At 33.6% G+C, this 20,986-nt stretch overlaps 1 protein-coding gene across 1 annotated transcript in view; it reads right to left on the bottom strand.

Moving 5' to 3' along the window:
* Positions 1 to 10,466: 10,466 nt before the first annotated feature.
* The window catches only part of LOC108754567, a 76,315-nt gene continuing 65,795 nt past the window's right edge, over positions 10,467 to 20,986 (bottom strand). Inside the window, exon 3 of the mRNA XM_018496986.1 lies at positions 10,467 to 11,090. Within this exon, the coding sequence (XP_018352488.1) occupies positions 10,759 to 11,090 (332 nt within the window). The 3' untranslated portion in view covers positions 10,467 to 10,758. The remainder of the gene's footprint in view (positions 11,091 to 20,986) is intronic.

Consider the following 20,986-nt stretch of genomic DNA (forward strand, 5'->3'; position numbering starts at 1 on the left):
TTTAATGCTTAAAACATTTCTATCCTTTATTTAATTTTTTATTTCTTTGCATTTTATCGAATGGATTTAGAAAAGTGCCATTATTATTTAATATTAACCTAGAAATTGTCACTTAATTTTTTTACATAAAAGATAATCTGCGATGATCTACTTTTGTACATCCCAATTAAAAATCATTATTATTCATTATATATTGTATTATATATTATATTATTAATTATTCTATAATTTATTAGTATTTCAGATTATTTGTATATAGATTTACTAAATGTTTTGTCAAAAAGACGCGCGTAAGAAATAAAAAAAACGTAACTTCTCGATCAGTATAGAAAGCTATTGTAATGAGCTTCATTTTTTTACTGCTAGAGTGTAAAAATTACTTCAAGTGATTATTCTCGGGATAAAAAAACGTTGCGAAACGGAAACTGCAACGTAAATTATTTTTTGATAAATAATACGCTCGGTAATATGTTACAATACATACAATATAATAATTAATTTCCATTACCAATGTAATCCTTAATGTAATCCCAAATTTAAATTGTAATTTTGGAAATAAGAACTGTGTTTAAAAAATTACAGTTTGTAATCGCAAAAAAGGATAATTTATTTTTATATGCAGGATGTTTGGAATTTAAATGTCAAAACTTCGGGAGCGTGTAAGGGATCGATAAACCAAGAAAAAAAGTCCTGTAGAAATATGCTTGTTTTTGCTTTGTTTTGGAGAAAATCTAATGATATGTATTATATTAGATTATATATCATTAAATTAGATTTGGGTTGAACACTTAGATCTTTGAGAAGCACATATATTCTTAACGCCTTTTTTACTTTTTTTAAGAAGATAAGTTTGTTATATACAGGGTATAACAGAGCGATCATACCAGGCTAATTTCTTGAAAAATATGCATTTTCTTGAAAAATATTTCAGACAAAAGTTTTTTGACTTTAAGGGAGACATAAGATGGTACTATTGGTTTGACTTTGGGTGGCATTGTCAAAGTCAGGACAAGGTCACGTTGAATTTTTTTACTGAAACTCCCTATTTTTTATTAAATATTCTTGTAGCTAACCTCGAGAGCTTTTTAAAATTATAATAAAATATTTTTTTATGAAGTACATTTCGAGTTATAAGGCTTGAAAGTTACAGTACCGCCGGCATTAGCATTACGCAAGGTGTCCGATGGTTAAAAATCTCTTGAATGTTGTTCAGGATCATGTCCTGGACGTTGGTCAAGATCAAGACCATTTGGAGATTGTTCCTCTTATTTTAGTTTTTGCATTAAAAATTCATTTTTACGTAAAAATGAAAATAAGAGATACAACCTCCAATGGTTTTAAAAATAAAGACATGCTGTTATTGCTCAAGTTAAATTTATTAACTATTTGCACTTATATACTGTAGCAACAAATTTTGCTGCTAGAGACATATGATGTTGGCTGAATACTACTTTATCTTTTGCTGCAAAACTTTTAAGTACGTCTGACATCTTTTTAGTTGTTTGTACTAATATATGTTTTTAATTTCAGCTAATAAAGTTTCACGTCACAGTGAATGTTTTTTTATATGTAACAGTCAGAGCTTAGTAATGACACTAAAACGATAGCTCTGACTAAACTTGATTGAGCTATTTAGCTGTTATTGCCAAGGCATTTTTTTCCGTGTACATTATAAGTAAATGAAGAACGATATGAGTAAATAATATTTAAGCTTTTTTGTAGCTGAAGTTGAGATTCTTACTTCTAATTATGTGTCCATTATAATTAATTCACATTTGAAAGGTATATATAACGCAAAGGTATCACGACCAATTCTCCAAAAATTGAAAGAATTATTTTCAAGCACTGAGACTAATGACACAGACAGCAGAACTATGAGAATAAAGAATTGAGAAGGAAAGGGATCTGTAACGAAATGGAAAGGAAGAAGGAACGTTAGGTGGGAGACATTAGCTGTAATGTAGGCAAATATAATGCTGGGATTTGTTGCTCCGCTTGTTTAACCCATGTCTCTATCTTTTGATACATCTCCGAAATTTGTCTCTTATTATAAGATGGTTCATTATCCAAAATTTTTACATCTTCCCAATCAAAATCATGATTGCACAATATTCTATGTTCGGTTATCACTGATGAGAAACCAGTTCTTTTATTTATATCCTTTGAATGTTCTGAAATCTGATTTTTCAACTCTAAAATCAAAGTTAATAGTTAATATACATTAGTAGAAGTTGATATAATACAATTTAGTTAATTTTTTGGAAATAAAAGATTATCCTGAGTAAAGAAACTTATGTATGCAACAAATAAATTTGAAACAGCGTATGCCGTTATTTTGATAAATCGCCTAGTATCTCCAGTGGTGTCTGACATTTACCATCTCATATTTGCCGTCTGGTTACCGTCAATGTGGTAGAACTTCCGTTTCGCACTATCGCTCGTCGATGCAAATATATGGGCGGCTCAGAAAGCTTTTTCGCCCTCTCGACTCGGCTCCCACTTGTTCGCAAGACTTCCCATGCGAAGAGTAAGTTTCGAAACTTTCTGTTGCATTTTGTAGAACCGAGTTTCGTGACGTAACACGTTACGTTAGAATGCATTATATTGCTGGCTACAGCATTAAAGTTACTCTCGTCGCTCTCGACGTAACGCCTACGTTAGTGCATAAGGCGACTTCCATAAATTAATATCGTAAGAAAAAAGCATATCCGCCATTCAGAAACTCCTGCTCTTTCTATATAAAATATTTAATTATACATTATTATCATGGCTACGTTCCACTTAACACTCGCAACGCTCGCGAGTATCATTTGTCCTTGTTTAACATTTGATAAACGACAAGGATAAAATGATTCCAGGAGCGTTGCAAGCGTTGAGTGGAACGCACCCCATGAGAGAAGAAATATAGAAAGAGATGGAAAATATAACGGATAAAAATTCGTGAAACGTCGAAGTAATTTTTTATTGGTTCATATTTATACACATAATAAGCATACGATTACATCGTATTAGGTACTATCATATATGTATAAATTATACTTATATGTATATATATATATATCTATAATATCCAGCATTTTGTACAATAAATAAAGACTCTAGAGCGTTTTAAACATAACATCGCACGTGCCCGCGCGACCATTGCGTTGAGTATACAATAATTCAATAACGAGCTCTCTAATATATCCCTCATTACATTAAAATTATCGCGAAAACGCGAATTGGCGATGATTGTGGGCAGTTTTCATGATCGATATCACGAATATCTTGTCTTAACTTGAAGTCAAGATATATATAGATTACATCCTCGCAATAGATTTTTGTTTCATCACGTCTCTTTCAATACATCAATTAATTAATAATTGTAGAGCGATGGGCTAACAAGCACTTTTATTTTATTTTTTTCAAATATTTGACAAAAGTTTTAAATCACTTTCAACGTTATTCAAGATCGGAAAATCTCGAAAATCTAAAAACATACGCAACAATGAGAATTCAATGCCCATTTTTAAATATGACACGTTAACATATAACATATAACCAGGGTTGGCAAACGTTACTTTTCAGTTACTTTCTATAGTAAACAATTTGATAAATATGTTGCAATTTTTTATGACGGTAACGCTAACTAACTAAACGCTAAGGTTGTACTAAGGTTAGAAAAGTCACTTTGAAAAGTAATTTGTCATCATTATGTGTTACTTATTAAAAAAGTAATAACGTTACTCGTTACAAGTAACGCGAGTAAAAAAGTAATGCGTTACAAATTAATGGAAAAAGGAGTTATTTTTTTTCAATAACGAATGACTTTTTTAACCCATTACAAGTTAACAATTGATTTTTCTAACTCTGATGTTACCGTTATCGTCACAAAAAATTCATAATGTCATCAAATCAACGGTAATTACCTCGTTATAATAACGATTTGATAATGACATTGTGAATTTTTTCAACAAAGTAACGGCGTTATAAATAACGCTTAATAATCCTAATTAAATTCGTCCATAAACGATGCTAAATTCGGGAATGTTAAAATTCGATTGCCCGAGCAATGCGATTAAGCAATAAATATCGGACAATCGGTAAAAGCACATACGTTGAATCGCCGTCCCGTTTCCAGATTCGAATTTCTCGAGTTATAGGAGACAAATCTGGAGCCGAGGCGCCGGTAATAATCCTTCAATAAATGACGAGATATTGAAAAAAGTAATAGCAGCTCGTGGATGTGAAAAATATGCAGCTGGGTCGTAGCGCAAGTTATGGGATTCTCGTGTAATCGTCCGATAAATTCGCCGTATGCTCAAAAAGAAATATCGTGTTTAAGCTTAATTCGGAAGTGAGTGTGATAAAAATTGATGGCACGGCTCTCGCGTGGTTAGCACCGTGGCCTCGTAAATTCTGCATAACGGCACGACGTTACGTTACGGAAACAACGATAGCTCTCGGGCATCGAGGGATCGATAAGTCGGTCTTTCCTTCCGGAGCTATCGAGCCCCATCGGATCTTAATCGCGTCCCATCGTGAACTTTAATTGTTTATTTGCTCCTTTATAGTACGACGCTGCGCTATTGCGCAATCGATATTAATTTACGTAATCAACACGGCGTCGACCTTAATTAATGATAATTTCTCACGCGTCCGTAACTTCTCTTAAATCTGTCGGTACAGATGATTATTTTGCACTTTTATTTTGTCACAATACTGTTAATACATCTGCGAGTTGTTCGACATTATTCTAACTAAAGAATAAAAATAATTAGAATTGGTATTTTTTATCTTAATTATTATTTATGAAATTGCTGTTTGGGATGTATTTTTGATAATCTTGCATATAACTTATCAGACTTATCAGATCTTTTTAAGGAATGTATTTGCATAATCGTTGCGATAATGATATTTCAATTTAATTACGTCGTTATTTTCACAATCACTTCACACTTGATATTAATTCAATAATTATTATATTATATTTTTATCGCATTTTATATATATATATAAATATGATTATTTTAATAACTTCGTTATTTTATAATAGACTTTCTAGTAATAACGGCATCCCGATAATCAGTAATAAATTTGCTTTATAGAGTTATATAGAAAACAATTAACAAAATAATAAATATAATTATTGTATTTTGAATAGCACTTTATATATTTCAAATAATTATTTCAGACTGCTCCTCAATTATTATTCGCAGTTGGATTAAACTACTATTTTCCCTAAATACTTTATATAATTCTCTCTATAATTTCATATCAATTTAGCAAATTGAAAAAATAATAAAACCTAATGTTAACAATAAAATTTGTGTTACACGCAATAGAAAAGCTAAGAATTATATATTTTAGTAATGTTCGTAGCTTATCAGATAACTGACGTTCTTAATCCTAAACGACTGTAGAGAAAACATTCGAGAATTGCAGATTGAAACATACATCGGTACATCGATATTCTTCTCACGCGATATTTGGTTCGATAGTTTAGACTTTAAACATTCGACAATTTGCTAGACCTATCCATTCTCGTAGAATCAGCTTGACCGCTGACATCTATTGTCATTTTATTCGCTAACATCCGGAAACATGTACGACATGCATTTCTGTCTATCGTGTCTCAACGAGTTCATACGGAAGAACGACGATCGATTCGTTTTTTTTCTTTTTTCAGAGACACGAATCATCCATGTACATACGACGTAATTATTTGCATCCATACGATTGGAAACCGCATAAATCAGATCTTTCTGGAGAGTTTAACTGCGAACAGTATTTTATTTTGTAAAACATTTGAAGAGTGCAGAGAAAGAATGTTGATTTAACTAATCAAACATACCATCCGTTTCTAGAATAAAATTCTGATTGTGACGAAATTTTTTGGAAAAAAAATGTTATTTACGCGGCTTCCAGTCGTACTGATTCATCTAAATTGAACACTTAAATCTTTCGCTTAAAATTACGAGCGAAGTTCCGAAAAGTGTATTTACCTTGAATTATTTTAAAGTCTAGCATAATAAATAATAAAATTATCTACAAGTACTACTTGTAAAATTTTATTTAATATTTAGGAATTGCAAATTAAATGATAGCATCATGGAGAGCAAAATATGGCAATGATAAATTTTGCTTTTCATTTTTCCGTGAGAGACCTCGTCGGCAAATTCGTAGGTGGGGTGAAAACCTCTTCGGAACTTTAGCCAAAATTACAATTACTTATCGTAAATACGCGCAACGTTGGACCGGTCTCAAGTGTAGACATTGATTTTTCGATAACGCGCGTGTAAAAATTCAGAAGCGATGCATCTTTTCTTTTACTTTAAACGTTAGAAACACTGAGATGTATAAAAATTTGACAGTCAAAGCTATTGTTGGTCTTCATATATTTTTTTCTTAATATCCCGAAAACGGGATGTTAATTCGATAATCATTTAAAAGACTCGATTTGTGCGGATTCGTCCCTTTCGGCGCGAATCAGGCTGATAAAATTTATAACTGTTGATGGTATCTTGAAAAACGTGCGATTACCTATTTGCGTACTTGTTTGAAAATTCCAGACGCGAGTACGGAGGTTTTGATTTCGTTACTCGAAGAGCGAAATAGGACGATGCCGACGTCGCGACATTCGCGAGTTATACGTGACTCGAACTGGATGGTATAGGGTGTCTTATTGGAAAAGACTTCATAAGTTTTTAGATTTTTACAATACTTATCCACTCTGTGAAAAAATCTATTACGTATCGGGATTACAATAATAGAAAAAGGAAATGATCTTTAGAAATGTATCTGTAACTTGTTGTGTTGCATCACATGATAAAAAAAAGATTAAAATTCTTATGAGAAAGATTTATTCTTTATTTATGAAAGAAAACATTAAAAAAGAATTATGATAGATAAAAAAAAGGATCGTGATAGATCAATTATTACTCAAATAGGCACATAGACAACTTTTATCGTAAGCCGCAACGTTTCATTAATTGAGTTTACAAAATAGATCAGTGAGCGCTGAGTGATTATTTATTACGATTGGCTTCTATGTTTAGCTCCAATGTAGAATTAAAGGTGAGAGCCAATTGTATGAACCCTTTGTAGACACATGTATTTTTATTTCGTAAGCACTTTAAGTCATTTTTGTTCAGCCTCAATTCTTTTACTGTTCTAGACTTTCAAAAATCTTGAAAAATTCAGGATTATTTTTGCTACATTTTTTTACTACATTGCCAAACAGTTATTTAACTCAAATATTAAAACCTTTATTCAATAAAAATTCAAATTTATGTAAACAAATTTGAGAGTGAAATTTCGCCTGGATAAAAAAAAATCCAGCGTGTCTACAAAGAGTATATTAAATTAATAATTACTGAGCGCTCACTGCACTGTTTTTATTTGCTGACGCAAACCTTTAGATCTGTTCGCTGTTACTTGAACTTTTTGCACTCAGCATCTTCGTTTTTCTGTCGTGCAAAAATTTGTGAAGATTTCAAGCAACGCGACAGACCTATCGTTACTTTTGAAGATGTAAACGGGACTGGTTTACAGAGACCGCACTGTACATGGAGAAAAAAATTGTTTATTTGTTTAAATTAATTTAGTTCGTCTTCCTTTTTTTTATGAAGAACATATTTAAGTCAAACGTATTATATTTGACTTAAATTATACGTACATTCTGCAACGAAAGAAATAAAGACGGACTAAATTAATTTAATCAAATAAACATTTTTTTTCTTAGTACAATGCTCACCACGGTCAGCATTAGCTTTGTATTGAGAACACCCCGTATACGGAAAGCTCCGGAAGAGGCACGAGCGAAACCCGGGGGACTTCTTGCCACAGCATGGCATTATCGCCGTTCAGACAATTCTGCAATCTGCATGAGGTTGCTGCATCAGTGGAAATCTCGTCGAGAGCGTACCTCATTCTGCTCGTTTCTCCCTTTCTTTCGTTCTCTCTATCTCTTCGTCTATTTGACCGAGACACATAAGAATGCAGACACCCACTGGCCCTGCATTCCCATTTTTCTCCCCTGTAATCCGCGCTCCTTTATCGACGAGACGCGACTTGGGGCACATCAAGATGTTTTCCACGATAAGGCAATTCGAGGAAACTTTTCTGACGGACAAGTATATGGTGAAAGGGAATAGGAAGATAGAAAGAGAACGTTAGTATCGTGCTCGAACATCTCTCAATGTGGTCAAAGAGATGCCAAGGAGTGGATGCAAACGGATGCGCGTCCCTCAGCTATCGGAAAAGTATTTACGGAAAATCCTAGGCTTGGTTCTCGCACGAGAGATTCTGATGTACCGTCATTCTTTCTCTTTCTGTCTGTTACAGATTTCGTTGGGATGTTAGCTATTAAAGAAAGGACAGGAAAGACACGTATTTTTGCAATGGACGCAAAGTGATCTTAACAACTTTACTGAAACTGCGGAAGTACTCTTTTCCTCTTGCCTTTTCCTCCTTTTACGCCAAATCTATTCGTAGAAACTTAAAACCGCGTATAAAAAGTAATATTACGTTTGAAAAGTAACAATTGTACATAAAACGCTGTTCGACACTCAAATTCTCTTCGAAGTGTCCTAGTATATATTTTTCCCGAAGATTTTTTCGCGCTGAACACGATGCCGTTGGCAGAATTTGTATTGCACGTCAAAATTTTGAGTAAATTGGGGTGAAATGGAGAAAAAATAACATTTTCGGCCATTTTCAACGTTTTTTATCGGCAAAATGAAACTCTACTACTACTACTGGCATCTAAAACTATAATCCAACAGTTTTCAAATGACTTTTAGTTTATTGTTAGATAATTACACTTATTTTTATCAAGATATAGCTGTTTGAATGTCAGACTTTCTGTATAATTACGCAGTTTAAAACAAAAAATCACTTTCTTCTTTCTTTGAAGTACCATAATACATACCTCGAAGATTTTTTTGTGCTGAATACGATTTTTTTATGCTCTCGTCAGAATTTGCATAACACATCAAGATTTTAAATAAATTGGACAGTAAATTGAGATGATTTTTTGCTTATTTTTTCTCAATTTAATAAAAATCCTGATATGCTACGCAAATTCTAATTACAACATTACATTCAGCACGAAAAAATCTTCGGAGTACTATAGAACTTTGAAAAGCAAAGAAGTGACTGAGTGTGAGTTTTGTCGAACACACAATAATTATTGAACACATAAAATATAATTATTTGCTCATATAACTATAAATGTCTAACAGCTATTTTAAGTAGAACATTTGGAACAGACTTTTTAATGAAAACGGATGTGAAATCATCTTGTTTAGCGAATTGGTTGCGAGAGGGAATACGTGTTGGCCATATAATTCAAGAAAATATCAGGGAAAAAATGAACTTCGTCGCAATACACGCGTTTTGTTCGCGGCAAACTTTTTACGCTCGTTACAAAGGTTTTTGATTAAAAACCTTGCGGAGTGAGATGTCTACGAGCGAGGGTCCACGAGGGAGAGAAATCTCCTAATGGGTAATTCATTCTCGACGAAGGAACAAACGACAGCAGACGTCGCTGAAAAATATTCGTGGGGCCGACGATCCGAGGAATTTATAAGGGAATAGAACCGAAGAAGCTTCTGTAGGAATCGCAGATGATGTCGATGTTTCTCTTGTTCTCTATCTCGCTGCGCTTCTCACGATCTGATCCCCTTAAAAGTCGTCGAATCACAAATCCCGTCGTTCACAAATTGATGTAGTATATGTTCTTTCTATGCGATTTACCTGAGACCGGAAACGTCGCGAATCTAAATTGCAATTCTGCCTTCTATTGTTGTTGATCGAGTATTCACGATGACATTAAGTTAATTACGACAGAAATTTTCGATGTCAATGATCGAGCATCCGTGCAGTGTAGTAATTTTAACCCTTTGGATGCGACTTCCTCGTTTCGATTAAAATTAGTTTCTGTATCGATTGACACGCACTGAGAGTACGTTAGACTGATGAAAAAAATAATTCTCTAATAAATAGAACTTTTTAATTGCTTCGTGTGAGATTAATTTTAAATTTAAAAAACTGCACACTGCTGAATACGTTTTATTAATATTAATCCTTAAACGCTTTTACGTTATTATCGGCTTTATTTTTCCAATGTTTTTCCAATGCTCTTTTCATTGCTTTCGATTTTTTCATTAATAAAGGTACAAACAAACATTTGTTTGCTACCGTTATGTCCCTAATGTCTGGCATTTTAATTTAATTGAAAAAAATTTTACAATATGTATAATTTTTATGAAAGTTACATGCAATCGATTTGAGTTGGGTATACCTATACTGATCAGTGTGTTGTTTCCGCGTAGTGTGGCGTTTAAAAGTTAATATGTGTAACGGTTTGTAACTACGTAGAGAATATTTGTTTCTATTTTATTTCGTAATAATTTAAAATAGTTAACAAAGAACAGTTTATGATAATGTAATAAAAAAATCATAATATAAATTTTTCGAAAGAGAGATACGTAATTAAAACTTGTTCCGTGCAAGAACTTGAAATTACGCATGAATATCGCGATGGGAAAATTATTATTTAATTCGGCGCGAGGGCATCTTAGATACGTAACTAACGTAACACGTGTACGTTGAGTGCAGTCAACGGATTTCCGTAACTCGGCGTAATGTTCTGAGATTACTCGCGCGGTAGCATCCAAAGTGTTAGTATAATCGCGTTAATTAGTCCGAGACACAGTCGGGCGCGATCTGGTGATCTGAGCGTCTCGAGATCGATCGATCGTCCGTCTGATTTCACTACTGCCAGGATCTGAAGAGGATGCTCGACGAGAACAGGCCGACGAGGATCACCCAGGCGACGAGATCGAGCGCGCCCCGTCTTGATCTGGCGCCGCCGTTCACGCAAGTCTCACGGATGTCGGTGATCTTGAGACCGCGGCGTCCCAGGAGATTATGAACGCCTCGTTTGTCGCTCTTCTGCAGAGTGTGCTCACGTGACAATAGGAGGGAATAGAGCTGATGATCGGGAGTCCGGGAGCAGAAAGTCAACACCATGTCCGAAGCAACGGCCTTCATTACGTACACACTGCCGGAGAACTGCTTGTAGTCTGGCCTCTCCGCCAAGGTACCTGAAAATTAAATCAGAAGCCGGGTTAAAAGAAGCAAGCGGAGGGACACGATACGCAAGATACGGGGATGGAAAGGGATGAAAAGGGTAAGGAAAAGAGGCCTCCCTATCCTCCAGGAATTTCCTGCCCTCCGCTTTTCGCGTCAGCTTCCGTCCGCTGCACGAAGTAGAATCTCTTGTACAAACGGAACTGTCGCGACTGTAGAAATAAATGTCTGTCGACGACAAGTCTATTTTTACGAAGTAGTTTTATCTTTGCGTGGAATGCTTTCGAGTGAAATAGGAAGAAGAATATGCGAGATAGAAAGCGGGGACACTTTGTACTCACGGATTTTTGTTTCACGTGAAAAGACATGATATGAAAGATAAAAACTGACGAAATTGAAACTCTCCGCGTCTGGAGATTATTTAAAGATTCTAATTATCAAGCTTATTTAACGAACGTAAACGTTCTTAGCGATGTTTAAAGCGAGAATTCTGAGATGTATTCGGTGAATTTATCTAGTAATTAGATTTAATTGACAAATTTGACACGTACGTATTAATGACAGGAATGATAAATGAGACTCTGGCCCGTAAAGCTTTTTGAAATAGGCATCTAAGATATTGTCAGGATAGGATAGCGCGACAATGAAGAAGGATCGAACAAGCAGCGAAAGCTTGACTTTCCAATTTCCTGCTTCTACTGATACGGCGAAACATTATACAGTTCACTTATATAGAATATATAGTATGATTCTATATATAATATAACTTATATATATTACATCTCTCCAAGTATATGTGCGTATACAGTGGATAAAAAAAGCATTTGGCCATCTCGTTTCTTTTTTTGGAAAAAATGTTATATAACAAGGAAAAGTGTTTCTATAATATATTTTATTCAGTATACTATAGTAAGTAAAACATAATTTAATAAAAATACATTATGATATTACTTTCTTGCTGGTATAAAATTTTTCCAAACAAGATAGGATGCGCAAATATTGTTTCACATACTGTACGCGTGTGTATTGCACTATGCCAACGATATTAAAAACTTATTACATTTTCAAGTTTTGTATTGATCGCTTAACCTTTAGGTGGGGCCACTGCACTTAAAGGTATAATGTTCTTTAAAAGTTAGAAAAGGAAAAGAAAAAGTATCATCCAGATGCCCAGAAGTTTTAGAGTTCATTATTTTTACATTCCTTTACTTCATAAGAGTATAATTAATGTAAATTTAACCGTAATATAAGTGTACTAGTAAAAAATATAACAATAAAATTAAAATTGTTCTTAGAGTGTTGTGAACACTTCCTATTAATTTGCGTATTTTTTATTTTTAAAGCCCGTTTTCACAATATAAGGTTACCTAAAGATTAAAGGTTACCTCGAAATTCATGAATGAATTTCACTGATGAATCTAACTTTTAATCTTTAGGTAACCTTATATTGTGAAAACGGGCCTTAAAAGTAAAAAATACGCAAGTTAATAGATGGAGTGTTTAAAACATTTTTCGAAAAATTTTAATTTTATTGTTATAGAAATCATCAATTTTTTTTACTAGTATGTTATAATTACATTCACATTATTTTCTTATAAGATAAAGGAATATGAAAATAATAAACTTGAAAACTTCTGAGCAATATTTTTCTTTTTCTTTAAAGAAAATTATGATACGATATCGTGTGACACACTTCATATGAAAATGTGTTACACAAAATTGATATATAGTATACCGTTAAGCTTTTGAACTCAATTAATTTCTGTATAGTATTTAAGAAGTGATTAAGTAGCTTGGGTAATGAGTACGAGCATTGCGAAGCAATAAAAAGGCTGATACGAGTAATACGAAATTACAAAGAAGCCAAAGTGTTTCCTTTAGAAACTTCCACAGCGAGTAACAAATAGTGCACAATACCATTGAATTTAGTATCATTTATCACGGACTTGGCACTTTTATCTGAACACGTTTAATGGACTAAGTCGAGGCTTTGACAAATGTAAGTTGCAACCACTTCGCCGGACCCCAAGACATAAACTCCAACCTGTGCAATGTTTAATCTGCAGAAATGTTTGATCTAAGTGAATTGACCAGAATAAAGTGCGATCAGTGTTTCACACTAGATGTTACCACGTGCTTTATATGGAAGACGTACCAAAAAAATTTCGAGTCCTATTTTTATTCATCATATATTATTCTTCATGTCTTACAGTTCACTTTCCATATATATTTAATTTGACGATTATTATCTGCGGATACAAGACTTGTTGACTAATCGAAATGATTTGATTACGATTCCACTTGCTGGCTTAGCAGTTCAAACGGATTCGATGATCATTCGTGACAACTCGAAATATACGGGTATGCCGTGGAAATACGCAGTATTACGGCTCATTACATAGTTGAGGACGTACTTAACGTTATGAAGGGAAATATACGGAGACGAGACGGCGAGCACGTGTACAATCTATATGCGCAATGTGTGTGTGTGCAGCGACCATAAGCGATGCACATAGGCATACCACATTTCGCAGGATCATCGCACGATGTTGGAAATATTTCACTAGAGATAGCACTTTAATACCGGCATTTAGAAGCATCCGTTACGTTTCCAACTAAACTTATTTACAAAACGGAGGGACCGATCTACATACATACCATCGGATCAACCGCTAATGTCTTTAATGTAACTTTAATAAATTTTTAATAATTTCGAAGTTGATCTTTTTTAAAGCAAAAATATCGAAAAAAGTTGTATCATGCGACTTTCCAATTTTCTTATACGCTTTACAATACAGGATGTAAAAAATTAAATGGAAGTTTTTAAGAGATGATTCTCACATTAATTTAGACGTTTTCAAAAATTTCGAAAACTGTTCGGATTCTTTTGATGAAACTTTGTATGTATAAAGATCATGTTTTAAAGACTTTTTTTAGAAGACATTCTTTTTTTAAATAAAATTTTTCCTTTAACTTTTGATACCCTGATCTGTATGAGAGCTGTTTTGAATATATAACCGTACATTTTCGTCTTAAATCGATGTGAGAAATCACTCTTTAAAATCTTTTAGAATATTTAAGGACCACCTTGTATATTTACGTAAAAAATAAAATGGTAATTTTAATTTAAAGACGTACAGACGTAGACTTTCTGAGACATGCAAAAATGTTAAAATTAAAATGTTAACGTATATATACGTTTTAAGTTAAAATTAACATTTTATTATTTACATTGATACTCGAGAAACGTAACAATTTGAAATTTCAACAAACGTACCAATTTGGAACAACTTCAATTACGAGCAACGAGTGTAAAGCATTTTAGACATGTGTATATCTATATAATATTTTACACTGGTCACTTGTAATTGAAGTTGACCAAATCGTTAAAACAGCGACGATGTTTCACGTACATATGTAACATATCGATCATTGCCGCAAAACATTGCCGTTCCCTGGCAATTCATTGAAATGACTGTCCATTGGAACGGTTACGATTGACATTTACTGCGACTGGATTGTTCCGGCTGTTAAGCAAAGCGACGTAAATAGCGCGCAGGCAATGAAATCGAAAGCGCGTTGCTCGTAATTACATCCATGATAGCAATTAGATGTTTATCTACTCGCGGCATTCTTCTCAATTGCGCCAATGTCACGAATTATATTAAACATAGTAATTGAAACGCGTACGACTAATTGCATATGTCGCGAATGTATCAGCAACGTCATCGCCATAATCGCTTCAGTCGATACATTGTCCTGATTACTATTCAAATTCGTTCCCATATAGCGCGACTATCATTACATTTTGCTAACTATCACTATGTATATTGCTGTTCTAAATTGAGCGATGAATTAAACGATGATTGCAATTTACTTCTCTCTATATGCGCGTAAACAATTATAAATTAACAGCTAAACAGTGTGCCTTACCGATAAATGAACAATCGCGTATATTAATAAGCAAATCAATTAACTGATTAGTCTAATGATTATATTCGTTCCTCTCTCTCTCTCTCTCTCTCTCTTCCTTATCACAGTATTATAACGTATAATGCAATTGTTTATATGTAGTTCTTAATTAGTTTTCAGCAAAATATGCTTTAAAAAGCATTTTTTAATATTCACAAGACGGGAAAGTCACTATAAATCTGCACTGAAACATTATCATATTTTAAGGCAAGAAATACAACAAAAAAAAAACTCATGAATTATAACAAATCTCAATCAAGCAAAAGCTATGATTTTTAAAAAAGATCCTCACCCTAATAAGGTTAAATTGATTTTCATTAAATTTTACTTTATTTAAATTGAATTGAATCTTTGATTATACATTTTTACTATATGTGTCATCTTCTCTCGCACAACTTTTAAGAAAGAGTAAAACTGTCCGTTTTTATCCGAGTTTGAAAACTAGGTCGGTCGTATAAGCATAAGAAGGTTTTTATCTTCTCTGGAAAGTTGTTTCGATCGCGTTTATGTATTATATCTCGAATAGGCAGCACTTACATCCATACATTAGTCTCCTCGTCGTCTCGTCAAGCGTCGCGTCCAGTAGCCGCGAAGTACGTCGCACGAGAATTATAAATTCCATCGAGAAAAACTGTCCCGGATCTTCGTTTTTAATGCTCAAAGTACGGCAGCTGCAGCTCTGATGAGATTCCCGGAGGCCGAAGTCGGGGGAAGTTAAATTTGGTGAAAGGAAGATGTCGGAGGAAAGTTTTCATTCCGCGTCGTCCGTAAAACGGCAAAAACATTCTCACGGGCAGCAAATTCTCGTGCAGTCCTAATGCTTCCGGCTCAAGGAACGGCTAATGCACGAAATTGATTTAACTTTCCGTAATAAAGTCGCTTATGTTGCACGAAAAAGTGACCGTTGATCGCGTGCATTTTTTTTTTTTACACTAAGGAAAATAACGCGAGGTGCAACATGTTTCGCAGTTTTTGTGTAATCAAACATTCGTATGTGCGTATGTGCGAATGTAATTTTACCCAGCAAATATTCAAAACACGTAATTTTAAAATTCTGTGTGAGCCAGAATTATATTTTGAATTATTAAAAGCCCGTTGTTTGTCAGATAAATACTTGGCATGCATTTTTTATTATTTTTTATTTTTTATCCGTCACAATGTATCCAAATTTAATTAACCATATGGTAAATTTTATTGTTCGCAAATGTACATATGTAGTTTTAGTTATTTTCATATTTATACGTAAAAAATAATCTAGTGTCGCGTTTGTACATGCAAGTAAAAATATTTCGAGATTTTATTGTTCCCCCTGCTCTCTCTCCTGATATAGAAAGATATTCCCCAGGAATTCTATTACGTCGGAATTTTTCTGGTACCTTGATATTGAAATACTAGGTCAAAATTGGGTTTAACGAGAACTTTCTAACGGCAAAACGTCAAAATTAAAACATGCTCTCCAGTAATTTAATAGAAATGCATTCTTGCTTGAAAGAGATAATTAGAACTTTTACAAAGAAGATTTACGATCAATTAAAGTTTCACTAACGAAAAATCGATTCTAAATTGGTCAAAGAAGAGATTTTTATTTAATATATTTGAATTTTGAAAATTATAAAAGTCTATTATATTGAATTATCATAAAAGTCTATTATATTGAACATAGGCGAATAACGAGATAAAGAAATAAATTTTAATAATCACTCTTTTTTTTTTTCAATTTTATTAGAGCACTTTTATCTACATTACACGTCGATTATAAACGACGTGTATTTATCATTTTTATCTTAAAAGCAGAAGACTAATGGCCGTTTCTACCAATGTACATTAACTTTAATCTCGATTCAACTTACTCTCCATCTTTTTTTTAATTCTTAAAACTAGAAAAAGATAAAGATTTAGAACCGATTATTTCATCTTTGGATAAACCATATAATAATTTATCTAATGGACAAACAAAAGAGTGAAAGGATAAGAGCATAAAGAGCAGGAGAATTAGAGAGCTAAAGTTTATCGAGAGGTGAAACAACCCAGCCTTATACAATCTTCCTGCTTTAAAGGTACGTGAAGTCGCTCATTTCAGAGATACGTCATTTTCCCGAATGAAGATTCATTCGCGGGAGTATTAATATAAGAGCGAACTCGTTAGCTGCCGTTTCCTAAAGTTCCAGCGACTTCACAAACAACGTTCGTGCATCAATCGGGTATATGCACTCTTGCAGTTTCACGATGCCGCGGCATATTATCCTCGGCAGTTCAGATCGTTTTCGGTTTTCGGATTAGTATACTCCGGCAGACGAACTGAAACGAAATCCCGGAGAAACCTCAATCCGCATTACGTTCCACATCTGCTCGCGCTGTTATACAGGATCCCGTATTTGCTGTTGGCCGATAGCGAAGAATAACGTCAGACAAGCCACTCGGCAGAGCGGTTGCCCGGGGAAGAAGGAAGAAAAGGGGGAAGGAAATAACTTGCAGAGTCGGCCGGAAAGAAATTAGAAAGAGCAGATGGCCGTGCGACTTTTGAAAAATTATTTTCCGCGTCGACGAACACTTTCTCCTCGGAGAAGCGTCTCGCGACGAATTCTTCGCGTTCCCCGTCATTCTCCGACAGCCAGCAGTCGTAATTGGATGTCTCGACTTTGCCAGCTTACGACGGCTAAATCCTATCCCGGGCTTGGCTGACGGTTAACCGATAATCACACGGACGATTCCACGAATTCATTAAGATCATTAGCCGGCGCGTCTTGGGAGTTTAATTGTCGTTGGCGAATCGTGTCTTACCGAATTACATTGATACGCGATTTATTTGTTCCATCTGAGAGGAGAGACTTATCTTGTTTAATATTTCCTTTACGTTCCTTTTATCTGAACATTTTGTGCGGATAATAACTACATCGAATCCTCCAGCTCCCGATAATCGAAGTTTTCTTGTACTATTGACTGATTTCACCAATTTCAATTTGGCTAGAAAGGATCAGGAGGAGGTAACCACTAGCTGAAATATTGTCCTACAAATCACATGATTTCATTTGATTTCAGACGATTTCATTCGACGACAAATAATTTTCTTCACTATATATGCAGACATTTGATAAAATAAACGATTTTATCTAATATTATATACACAATTATTTCTCCTAGTTGCATATTTAATTATCGCATTATACATCGGGATTTCATAATGAATTTTACAATGATTTCAGGGACTCTGTCCCATCATTACATTAAGTGATTACTCCCTCGAAGGATCATACAAGTTCACTTGTAATACGTTTAAAAAAGGTAGATATCCAAAATACTTGTAGATTTTAAAATATAATAGTAATTAACGATCATTTCCCTTATAGAAACATTACCTTCGTGTTTTCGTTCAGATCTTAGAAATCAGTATTCTGCTTTTCACTTAACAAACTTCAATCTCTACGCTTTTAATCCACCAATGGAAGCAAACGTAGTAAAGAGGGCGAAGTTGAAGTATCCAGCGAGCCAAACAATTTTGTTGAACCAATTTAATCTCTTTCCTTTTTGAAATCTTTATCAATCAGTCTGAATACCGAACGAGTGCAATAACCCGTTTCCATTCATTTTTTTACTTTATTTTTTCTACTGTTCAATCATCGGTCTATTGCAATCTTTTTACCATAATATTACTTCGTTTTGTTGTAATTTTCTTTCTCCCAAAGCATTGAACAGCTATAATTAGTTCTTTTGATTTATAAACATTTTAATTAATCTTTTTATTATTATAATTTTTTTATTATTTTAATAATTACCCAATTGTACTAACTTTCAATACGAGAATTGAAGAAATCCATATATAAAAAGAAGCACGCTTGATTTAGAATACTAGATTCTTTTTTATATAGACGCGTCATATTGTCCTGATTTTATAGTTTTCCTTTTTTCGTTTCCTTCATGTTTCTCTCGAGGTTCGCAATGCGAATCTCGTTGAGGAATAAATTCCGATTGATTCTTCCATGACAGAGAAGTGTTCCTATTTCCTTGCGAGTTTGTCTTCATTTGACGATTTATTCGAAGCGCATATTTATCTTAAGAGTCGCCGGCCTAATGGCACGTTCTTAATGCCGATGCAACTTTAAGCGTGAACTACCAACCGAATCGTTAATCCAATTTACTCCTCTGAGGAGTTGCCTGAAACTTTCGACCACACCCGTCCGACAAGCGTGGCGTGATCGGTTATTCGGACTAGCTTATGATAATCACCCTCGAAAGAAGAACTTTGAACTTTGCACCAAAGTTTACATACTGGATATATGTATTTCTCTAACTCCTCGTTATTAAAACAGAGAGACTCTAATAAACATACTAAATGAAAATTCTAATTTTTCATCAATGTAATATCAAAAACTTTCATTACTTCTTTTATATTGATAATTTTTCTTCCGATATTCATGTTTAAAGAAGATGTCATTAAGTCGTTTTTTTAAACTTATCAAAAATGTAACGTTTCAATAGACAGATAATTCGGATTTATTATCAGTTAATTACATATTTCTTTCAAAATTTTATATATATATTTTTTTATTATACAATAAATCAATAAAATTCGAAGCATGCAAGAGAAAGAAAGAGAAGAGGAAGAGAACGAGAAAAGAATACTAATGCGAGACGTGCAAAAGCGCAACACGTTTTCGTCACAATTTGAGACAAATTGGAAAATTCCAACGAAAACCGAGTTTTAATTTTGTCCATTCACGAAAAGCTATTCGAGATATAATAAAGTTGTGAATCGTACGTTAAAATTATTACACGCTTTTCGCAGAGATTGTTCGTCATCTTTCCTTTTTGCTATTTTGAAGAGTCCTTCGTAATTCTATTTCTTCGTTTCTAAAGAGACACTTGGCGAAAGATCGTCTGGGCAAAACGCTGCTTAAGAGTGATTGAAAAATTAAGAATCTCAGTTTTATCACGAAAGGTTTCTTAATTCGGCTAACTGTGTAACATGGAAAATCAATCGCGATGAGAGCCGTAACTTGTCATATAATTGGAACGAACGATCGAGATACTTTGGAAATTATCGAGAAAATCGGAATGCTGAAAGATTCGATTAAGATATAAAGAAGTAAAGCCCACCCACTCACCCGTTCGATTTCAATTGATTTGTCTAAAAGAAGTTATAATCTGAAACCGTGTTACCCTAATTTCGCCAGATGTTATTAATCACAATTCTCGTTTCGTGCAATTGCTTCTTATGCAAATATGTTTTTGCATCAGATTCTAGTTTACACGGTTCATTGCACGGATGTCAAATGTACAATACAAACGCATTAATTTGCATCACTGATAATTAATGCATCTGGTTTCAATATTAATGCACGTATTCTAACCGAGAATAGCCATCGTCTACTTGTTAATTAAATCGCAATGTTGCACTGTTGAATTATGCTCACAATTAGATGTTATTTAACACCGTATTAAAAACTATTTCAAATGAGAACTATATTAGAACGTAATGAGAATTAATCTTTATGAAAAGGAATGTTTCCTCATCATCGCATAGAAATAAGTTTTGCTTAATATAAAAACTATTTAGTACATAAACTATTTTGATTTAACTATAATTTTTTATTAAACAAATATTTACTTAAATGAGTGTTGATATTATTCAAATAAATATTCTTTAAAATTTAGTACATTTTATTCTCTGTGTAAAAATTGAAAATAGATAAAAATCTGAAAATAATTTTGTTGAACTAATTTTTATTGAAATAATTGTGTAGGACGCTCTAGCATGATGAGCAGTGCTAGAAAAAGTTTTGATATTCTAGTAACCAGTTTGAGTGTCCTAATAATTGTTTTGATATAGTTTAACAAAATTATTTTCTGTATTTAGCTAAATTTTTAAATACTTTGGCAAAACTTTCTTTCCATGCGATAATAAAATATTTCAAAATTAAAAAGTAAGACAGCGAATATA

Source organism: Trachymyrmex septentrionalis, unplaced genomic scaffold (genome assembly GCF_001594115.1).
Source record: "Trachymyrmex septentrionalis isolate Tsep2-gDNA-1 unplaced genomic scaffold, Tsep1.0 scaffold8, whole genome shotgun sequence".
Lineage (NCBI taxonomy): Eukaryota > Metazoa > Arthropoda > Insecta > Hymenoptera > Formicidae > Trachymyrmex > Trachymyrmex septentrionalis.